General features: G+C 54.8%; 1 protein-coding gene and 1 non-coding gene across 3 annotated transcripts in view; one reads left to right on the top strand and one right to left on the bottom strand.

Moving 5' to 3' along the window:
- Nucleotides 1–176: 176 nt before the first annotated feature.
- TRNAK-CUU (transfer RNA lysine (anticodon CUU)) lies at nt 177–249 on the bottom strand. Its single transcript has one exon. It is a non-coding gene; the product is annotated as a tRNA-Lys (tRNA).
- A 2,113-nt stretch (nt 250–2,362) lies between these two features.
- The window catches only part of ADAMTS7 (ADAM metallopeptidase with thrombospondin type 1 motif 7), a 46,888-nt gene continuing 40,372 nt past the window's right edge, over nt 2,363–8,878 (top strand). For both annotated transcript variants that reach the window (XM_069866577.1, XM_069866578.1), the window contains exons 1-5: nt 2,363–2,471; nt 3,528–3,868; nt 5,205–5,376; nt 7,838–8,034; nt 8,444–8,527. In XM_069866577.1, coding sequence (XP_069722678.1) covers nt 2,390–2,471; nt 3,528–3,868; nt 5,205–5,376; nt 7,838–8,034; nt 8,444–8,527 — 876 coding nt within the window. In that variant the 5' untranslated portion in view covers nt 2,363–2,389. The remainder of the gene's footprint in view (nt 2,472–3,527; nt 3,869–5,204; nt 5,377–7,837; nt 8,035–8,443; nt 8,528–8,878) is intronic.

Below are 8,878 nucleotides of genomic sequence, written 5' to 3'. Positions count from 1 at the left end.
CCCGTTGGCTGCAGCCTGTGATCCAGCCTGTCCCGGTCCCTCTGCGGTGGGAGCGCTCATGCTCCCCCTTCCTAAGGGCGATAAAAGATCCGTTTCGGTGTCAAGGTTGGCTGCAAGGGCCGCGTGTGAGGAAAAAACACGAGAGAGAGAAAAAAAAAGGAAGCAAAACGCTTCTACGCCCAACGTGGGGCTCGAACCCACGACCCTGGGATTAAGAGTCCCATGCTCTACCGACTGAGCTAGCCGGGCCTCATACACGTGTTTTTCCCTCTGCGCCACTCGGCAGCGCCGCCTGCGCTGCGTCAGCCCGGCCGCCAGGGGTCGCTGCGGCGCGGCAGCCGGGGGGGCTTCAAAGCCCATCCAGGTCCGGCCTCCCCACCCTCACAGCAAAACATTTCTTCCCAAGATCTCCTCTCAATCTCCCCTCTCTCAGCTGAAAACCGCTCCCCCTCATCCTATCCCTGCACTCCCTCATCAAGAGCCCCTCCACAGCTTTCCTGGAGTCCCTCTCAGGCCTGGAAGCTGCTCCAAGGTCTCCCCAGAGCCTTCTCCAGGCTCAACAACCCCAACTCTCTCAGCCTGTCCCTATGGCAGAGGTGCTCCAGCCCTTGGATCATCCTTGTAGCCTCCTCTGGACTCACTCCAGCAGATCCATGGTCTTCCTGTGCTGAGGACTCCAGAACTGAACGCAGGACACTCCACGTAGGGTCTCACCAGAGCGGAGCAGCAGGGCAGAACCACCTTACACTCCCTGCTGGTCCCACTGCTTTGGATGCAGCCCAGGACACTGTTCGCTTTCTGGGCTGTGAGTACACCTTGCTGGCTCATGTTGAGACTCTCATCCCCCCAGCACCCCAAGCCTTTCTCCTTAGAGCTGCTCCCATTCCATTCCATTCCATTCCACACCCAGCCTGGATTTATTTCTGCTTGGGATTGCCTCGACCCTGATGCAGGACCTTGTGCTTGGCCTTGTTGAACCTCATGAGGTTCACGTAGTCCCACCTCTCCAGCCTGTCTAGGTCCTTCTGGATGGCATCCCTCACCTCTGGATCCATAGTTCTCCTCTGGACTCATCCCATCCTTCTGGACCCATCCCGTCCCTCTGGATCCATCACTTCCATCCATGTCATCAACCACACAGTTTGGTGTCATTGGCAAACTCGCTGAGGATGCCCTCAGTCCCACTGTCCGTCTCAGTGACAAAAATGCTAAAGGCCACCAGTCGCAATCCTGATCCCTGCGGAGCGCCAGTCATTACCGGTCTCCACTTGGACACAGAGCCACTGACCACAACTCTTTGTGTGCCGCCACCCAGCCAATTCCAGCCACCCAGGCGATTTCCCACCGTTTCGTCCTGAAAAGGAAACCAAAGAGATGCACCGAGGAGGAGGCCCAGCCTGAGCTCGCTGCCTCAATGGGAAAACACTGTTTTTCCCTGGCTGGAAAGCTGCCTGGAGGAGAGGGACCTGGGAGTGTTGGTTGACAGCGACTGAACATGAGCCAGCAGGGGCCCAGGTGGCCAAGAAGGCCAATGGCATCTTGGCTTGGATCAGAAACAGCGTGACCAGCAGGTCCAGGGAGGTTCTTCTCCCTCTGGACTCGGCACTGGTGAGACCGCTCCTCGAATCCTGGGGTCAGTGCTGGGCCCCTCACCACAAGAAGGATGTTGAGGCTCTGGAGCGAGTCCAGAGAAGAGCAATAAAGCTGGTGAAGGGGCTGGAGAACAGGCCTTATGAGGAGCGGCTGAGAGAGCTGGGGGTGTTTAGCCTGGAGAAGAGGAGGCTGAGGGGAGACCTCATTGCTCTCTCCAACTCCCTGAAAGGAGGTTGTGGAGAGGAGGGTGCTGGGCTCTTCTCCCAAGTGACAGGGGACAGGACAAGAGGGAATGGCCTCAAGCTCCGCTGGGGGAGGTTTAGGCTGAACATTAGGAAAAATTTTTTTCACGGAAAGGGTCATTGGGCACTGGCAGAGGCTGCCCAGGGAGGGGGTTGAGTCACCTTCCCTGGAGGGGTTTAAGGCACGGGTGGACGAGGCGCTGAGGGACATGGTTTAGTGTTTGATGGGAATGGTTGGACTCGATGACCCGGTGGGTCTCTTCCAACCTGGTGATTCTGTGATTCTATGAAATTTGGGCGGGGGCCGCTGGGGGGCGGCCGGGGGCCGCAGCGGGGAGTGGGGGCGCTCTGACCACGCCCCCATAACCAAGCAACGCCCCATAGACACGAGACCACGCCCCTTGGCTAAACCCACACCCTTCTATCGCTACTAAGCCCCGCCCCCTCTCTAAGCGCCGCCCCCCCACCCCTCCCGCCCCGCAGCGCGGAGTCTTCAACCCCCCCCTCATCAAGCGCCGCCGCCGGTTGTACCGAGTCGCTCGCCGCCCGCACCGATGCTGCTCCCGGGCGGGCTCGTCCCTCTCGTCTTCGCCGCCGCGCTGGCGCTGCAGGCGGGCGGAGGGACCGTGCCCACAGGTCCGCGGGGATGCGGGACCCGGGGGTCGTGGGGGTCGGGGGGGGGATGCGGGATGCGGGACCCCGAGGGTCGGGGGGGGGATGCGGGACCCCGAGGGTCGGGGGGGGATGCGGGACCCCGGGCGTCCCGGGGGGATGCGGGTCCCGGGGGGATGCGGGTCTTGGTGAGGAGATGCGGGACCCGGGGTCGGGAGGATTGAGGACCCGGGTCCCGGGGGGGGGATGCGGGACCCGGGGGTCGGGGGGATTGAGGACCTGGGGGTCGGTGGGGATGCGGCACCCGGGACCCGGGGTGGGTATGCGGGTCCCGGGAGTCGGGGGGGATGCGGGTCCCGGGGGGATGCGGGACCCGGGGTCGGGGGGTGCCCATGAGCTGAGAAGATGCAGGAGGGGATGCAGGAAGGGGATGCCCCCAGGGTGCGGGGATGCAGGCGAAGATGCTCACGGGACGCTGCCTCGAGAAGGGGAGCCGGGCAGCCCGGTGCCCCCCGCCGCTGCGCTCCCCCCGGCTGCTTTGGGCTCCTCTCGTTCCCTCTCGGTTCCCCCCGGCTCGTCGCGGCCGCTCTCGCCTCTCTCCGCCTCCCCCCGTTTTCCCCCGCTGGGGCAGCTCTAGGGCGCTCAGTGCCCCGAGATGCTTCGCCTCCAGAAACGGCTTCCAAACACCATTTCCAAACTGGCATTTAGGAGGTTTCGGGATTTTTTTTTTTGTTGTTTGCTTGGGTTTCTTTTTCTCCTCGGAACGCGTGCATTGAAACCGGACTGGAACGGAGTCCCGGGGTCGCACGGTCCCCTGTTTCTCCATCTCCATCCCACCCCATCCTGACCTTAATCCTCTCCCAGGGTAAATCTCAGCCCCTGCCACCCCCGAGGGCAGGAGGGGCAGTGTGGGGTCCCGTGCTCCCCATGCCGGAGGGTCCCTGCCGTGGCCACCAGCCCCAACTGGTGTTTGGGTGCTTGACCCTGCTGGGCTGCCTGGGATGCTCAGCTTCTCGCTGAAGGGGTAGGAGAGGGATGGTGATCAGCCCTGGAGCCAACACTGAGCCCCCTCTCTTCCAGAGCCTGGAAGCAGTGACATCGTTCATCCCATCAAGGTTGATGAGCGGGGGTCATTCCTGTCCTACGATTTGGCCCACCGAGCGCTTCACCGGAGGTCTCCCTCCTCCAGGAGCAAGTTTCTCGCCTTCTATGAACTGCATTACAAAGGGCAGCCCCTGAAATTCAACCTGAGCCTCAACAGCCACCTCCTGGCGCCCGGCTTTGTCAGCGAGAGGCGGTACGGGGGCATCACCAATGCCAAGATCCAGTCCCATCCCTACAACTCCTGCCATATGGTCGGGGAGGTGCGGAGCCGGGCGCTGCAGGGAGGCTTGGCTGCGCTCAGCACCTGCGATGGCCTGGTAAGTATCGAGATGTTTAATCAATAAGGACATAGCAGAGTCTGTGGGAAGTCCTTTTTTTCTGCTGGCAGTGATAGCAAAACTCCTCCTGACAGCGGCAGAGTCAGGATCTCATAGTGCATAGGTTTGATGCAGCTGCAGATGAGCTGACTGTAAATTTCCCATGGATTCCAGTGGTTTGGGAACTCTCTGGGACTGCGTTTACTTGTTTGTGTCCAAATTCCCCGAGGGAGCAATTCTCACGTCGCCTCTGCCTTCTAGTACAGAGATGTAGGATTACGAGGAACCCCTCTGAACACAATATTTGAAGCCTTGAGGTGTTTATGGTTGCGCAACAGAGGTACAGTGAAAATTCATGTTTTGCAAGCACCTTCCCTGCCTTATTCCACTGCAAATATTCCCAAAGGTGACAGTGAACTGTGAGAGCATAAATGTGGCTGGCTGAAAGGTAAAGTCACTTTCACAGATAAGACTCTCGTGTCCACATTTGGTGAGGCAAATTCGGGACTTTAGCATAAATATCTGTACATGCACGTTTCTGGTGGGTGCTGATTCTCTGGAGAAGGCATTTCTCTGTCTACACATCCCTGCAGTCCCTGAGCTCCTCAGTATCAGGCTCACTGCCCACCTGCACTTTGTGCTGGGATCTCTTTAGCTTTTTACTTTTTAATGATCATTCCACACCGGCTTGTTGTCTTTTGTCTGGGTATTTAGAGTTCAAATTCTACCCCTCCACTTTAATCTGGTGAGACCCCACCTGGAGCCCTGTGCTCAGGTCTGGCGTTCTCAGCACAGGCGGGATACGGATCTTTTAGAGTGAGTCCAGAGGAGGCCACGGAGATAATCCAAGGGCTGGAGCACCTCCCATACTAGGACAGGCGGAGATAGTTGGGGTTGTTTCAGCCTGGAGAAGAGAAGGCTCTGGGGAAAACTTAGAGCAGCTTCCAGTACTGAAAGGGGCTCCAGGAAAGCTGGGGAGGGGCTGTTTCTCAGGGAGTGCAGGGATAGGATGAGGAGGAAGGGTTTTCAGCTGAAAGAGAGGAGATTGAGATGAGATCTTATGAAGAAATGTGAGGGTGGGGAAGCACTGGGTCCCAGTTTCCCAGGGAAGTGGTGTCTGCCCCATCCCTGGAGATGTTCAAGGTCAGGTTGGATGTGCCTTGAGCAACCCGATCCAGTGGGTGGAACTGGATGGGCTTTGAGGTCCCTTCTAACCTAAACCATTCCTATGATTCCTGGAAAATTTTGCAAACCTCTCCCATTCCCAGGTTCTTCGGTGTGAGTCTGTGCTAGGTGCAGATGGCTTCACGGTGACAACTTTGTCTCTCCCTGCCAGAAAGGTGTGTTTCAGCTCATGAACGAGGACTATTTCATCGAACCTGTGTCCACCAGCTTTCAGGAGGATGGAGCAGCACAGCCCCACAGGATATACAAGCGTCAGGCACCTGAGCATGGGGCAGAGCAAGGCAGAAGGCCACCAACGGCATGGGAAACCTGCGGTGTGCAAGGTATTGTCCCCTTTCTCTTGGATTTTTGCAGTGAAATGATAGCATTCCCAGCTCCAGGCCAGTCCCAGCTCCTGGGATTCGCATGAAGCATTTGGTAGAAAGGTAAAGGGAGCAGGTCCCAGCCTCAGCTCCCTGTGCTAACTCTGTAGAGCTGTTAGTTTTAAGCCCCTGCCCTCAACTCCTGTGTTCATCCCCGGCATTCATCCATGACACTGGTTGCTCCCCACTGGAGTTTTGCAACTCAGGCTGGAGGTCCCTCTGGCCAAGTAGACTGGCAAGAAAGAAAACCCTTGGACTGAGAAATGGGACGAAGAGCAGGGAGGGGGTGGACTGTGGGGTGGCTTTCGGCATGGGAAGTGTGCAGTCAGCAGTGCTGCAGTGCCGTATCCAACAGCCTGGAGCTGCTCGCACCTCCAAGGGTACCCACATAACCATTCCCATGGGTGTTTTTATTACAGGAAGGCTTATTTAAATTGCAAGTCAGGAGAGCCTGCTGGCCGGGCACCAGGCTGGGGAGGTTGTGGCATTAGTGACTGAAGCTCACAGCTCACGGGAATCCCTGCAGAGCACAGGGTTGGGTTTTTTCTCCTGCCAGTTTTTCTGTATTTTCTTATGCTTTTCACATACACGACTCACAGCGTGCCAAACCTCAGGCCCCTTGCTCTCATCTTTTCCTCCCATCCCATGATGTGGGGGCTGGGGATTAATTTTGGTTGTCTTGCAAACACCAGTTTCTGACCTGCTGGGGCTTTGGACTTCTGGGGTGAAACTCAGTCACTGTCCCAGAGTCTCTCTGTTGCGGGGCAGAGAGGCTGTGCTGGTTCCTTTTCCTTCAACTAGAACAGATGGGTTGGAAAAACTTCCAAACCCAAGATTTCAAGTACTGAGGAATTCACTGCATCCTAGCAGCTCATGAGCACTTTACTCCTTGTCTGCATCAGTTAAGCTGCATCTTCCAGGTAGTGCATGTTTCCTGGAGCTTTCTGCCTTTGGAAACTGGTTATTTTTTCCTATAATCAGATTATCGTTAGGTATTCTGTGAGTCTACATTTAAATTGTTTAACTTATGGTAATAATCATCATGGCTTCTTGACTTTGAAGTCTATTCATTGTAAATGAATTTCACTGGGTGTATTATGCCCTGTGTCTGATGCATGTGGATATCTACTGCAGACTGAGCTAGCAAAGTGGATGTTTATGCCCTGGAAAGGAAACCAAATGTCTGTAGGATCTTAATTACTCTAAGTCTTTCATTTTGTACTGATGGATTGCCAGTTTGCTTTGGAAAACACCACGTAGCCAGATGGTGCTGGGCTGTCTGGTGGTGTTTAGCTTCTGTCAATACATAGTGCAGCCTGTGTGTACAGCTGGGTGAGTGCTGAAGAGGGGTCTCCAAGGGAAAATGCCATGCGCACCCTCCCTGGGATCCCGGGAGCCCTCTGCACCCATCCTCTCAGCAGTACCTTCACGTCCCAGCTGGAAGCTCGGCAGCGAAGGACACAATGGAAACGGGCTCCAAGGAAGCTGTTGTGATTAAACTGTCAGAGCAGTATTAGCAATTCATCACATTATCCAGATACTTGGGATTTTTCAGGCTGGGGGATAAAACGCTCTTTCACAGCTAAAGGACAGTATAGTCCATAAAATGTAAAAGTCCATTGTTAACTAAGTAAGGCTGAGCCCTTAGAAACTGGTCATAAAAGCAATTCCCACTGTGTGGGATGTGGTTTGTAAAGCCTTTACCCAGCTTGGGACTGACCCTGACCTTGATCTTGCAGCAGCGTCACAGGAAAAGTCTCCGCATGAGAATTCCCAGTTGCTGGTGTGCGTGAGGAGCGGCTGAGCTCTCCTCCGCCTCCTGTCTCAGCTCAGCCCAGTGAATGTTCCCGTTGTTTCTCCTCGGGAAGAAGCAGGGTTTAGTCTCCATGTGGCTGAGGACTTCTCTGCAACATTTCCATCTTCCCAGGACACTGCTCTTTGGGATTTGGCTCAATGCATCAGTCCAGCTTCGGGGCCACAGTTTATCATGTTGGGGAACCGTATCTCTCTTCAAAACGTATATTTGTGGTGATAGTCAGAAACCTCGAGCCACCAATATCTCAGTGGTAGCCCCTCAAGCATCTCCACAGGGTTGCCTGTAAATATCCATACCAACCATGAGCACTTTGGGAGGCTTCATGTTCCCCATGGAATATTGCAAACTCTCTTCCAGACAAAGAAATTACTTCAAATGCTTTATTTGTTTATTTTCGCTCATACTAATGCTGCTCCCCAGAAGCCTGAGTTCAGAGTCTTCACCCCAGTGGGTTTTTGGAACACAAAGCATAGGTTATGGGTTGATTCTTGTGCTCAACAACCGAGGTTATTTCTTTGAATTAAAGAAAAAAGAGACCTTGAGGATATTCTACCAAAGTTGCAGACATTTTTAAAAAATAATCTTTTTCTGCCTTCAATCCCTCAGAATCTCATGAAAGCCTGGAGCAGTCTGAAAAGCGGAGGGAAAGATGGGAACAGAAGCAGCACAGGAGGAGAAGAATAAAGCAACGCTCCATCAGCAAGGAGAAGTGGGTGGAAACGCTGGTAGTGGCAGATACCAAGATGATAGAATATCATGGAAGTGAGAACATAGAGAAATACGTGCTGACTGTAATGAACATGGTGAGTCCTGGTCCTCTCAATGGCAGCACCTCTGGCTCTCTGGGGATGTGGCTATGAGACATAAAGACCACTGGACTTGCCAGGACCCATCTCCGGTGGGACCTCAGAGAGCACAGGCTTCCTTTAAGATGTTAACTACATCCATTAGGAGTGAAAGCAGAGGTGTTCCTGGGGTTCTAGTTGAGTTTCAACGTGCTACCCAGATTATATTGATTTTAAACGAACATCATCGCACTCCCAGTGCTTTAGTCCAGGAATGCATCAGGTCTTGTCTTTAATTTTGGGGCATTCCCCAGGATGTTGTCAGACACCTTCAGTAGCTTCTCTACCAGCTCCTCTTCCCCTGCCCACGTACAGAGAAGCAGCAGGGTCTTCCAGGTGTTATTGCTTTGGCTTTTGCCTGTTGCAGGTGGCAGGGTTGTTCCACCACGCCAGCATCGGGAACCCCATCAACATTGCGATAGTGCGACTCATCCTGCTGGAAAAGGAAGAGGTAAAAAGCAAACATGGTCACTTGCTCTCTCATCCTGGCAGCCAGGCTGGAGTGCTCAGGGAGCTGCCCTTGAAAGCCTGTGAGCTCTCTCTTGCGTTGTATTCATGGCCTGGATGAATTTGTGCAAGATAAATGCAGATGCTTGTGCCTTGTTTCCTTGTCTTCTGCGTGGGCTGTAGCCCTGGCAAAGCGAGGTGGGTACATGGTCAGAGGAGCTGCAGAGTTTATAACTCGGCATCACTGGTGGTTGCAGAGGTTTGTGAGTCACTGGCTGTTTGTGTTCCCAGCTGCAGTGGTGGCTTGCAGAGAGCCTGATGCTGCTTGGACTGTCTCCCCAGCTGCGTCCTTCAC

The sequence above is a fragment of the Phaenicophaeus curvirostris genome, chromosome 12, assembly GCF_032191515.1.
Source record: "Phaenicophaeus curvirostris isolate KB17595 chromosome 12, BPBGC_Pcur_1.0, whole genome shotgun sequence".
In the NCBI taxonomy this organism is placed as follows: Eukaryota; Metazoa; Chordata; class Aves; order Cuculiformes; family Cuculidae; genus Phaenicophaeus; species Phaenicophaeus curvirostris.
This window is presented reverse-complemented; position numbering and strand designations above follow the sequence as displayed.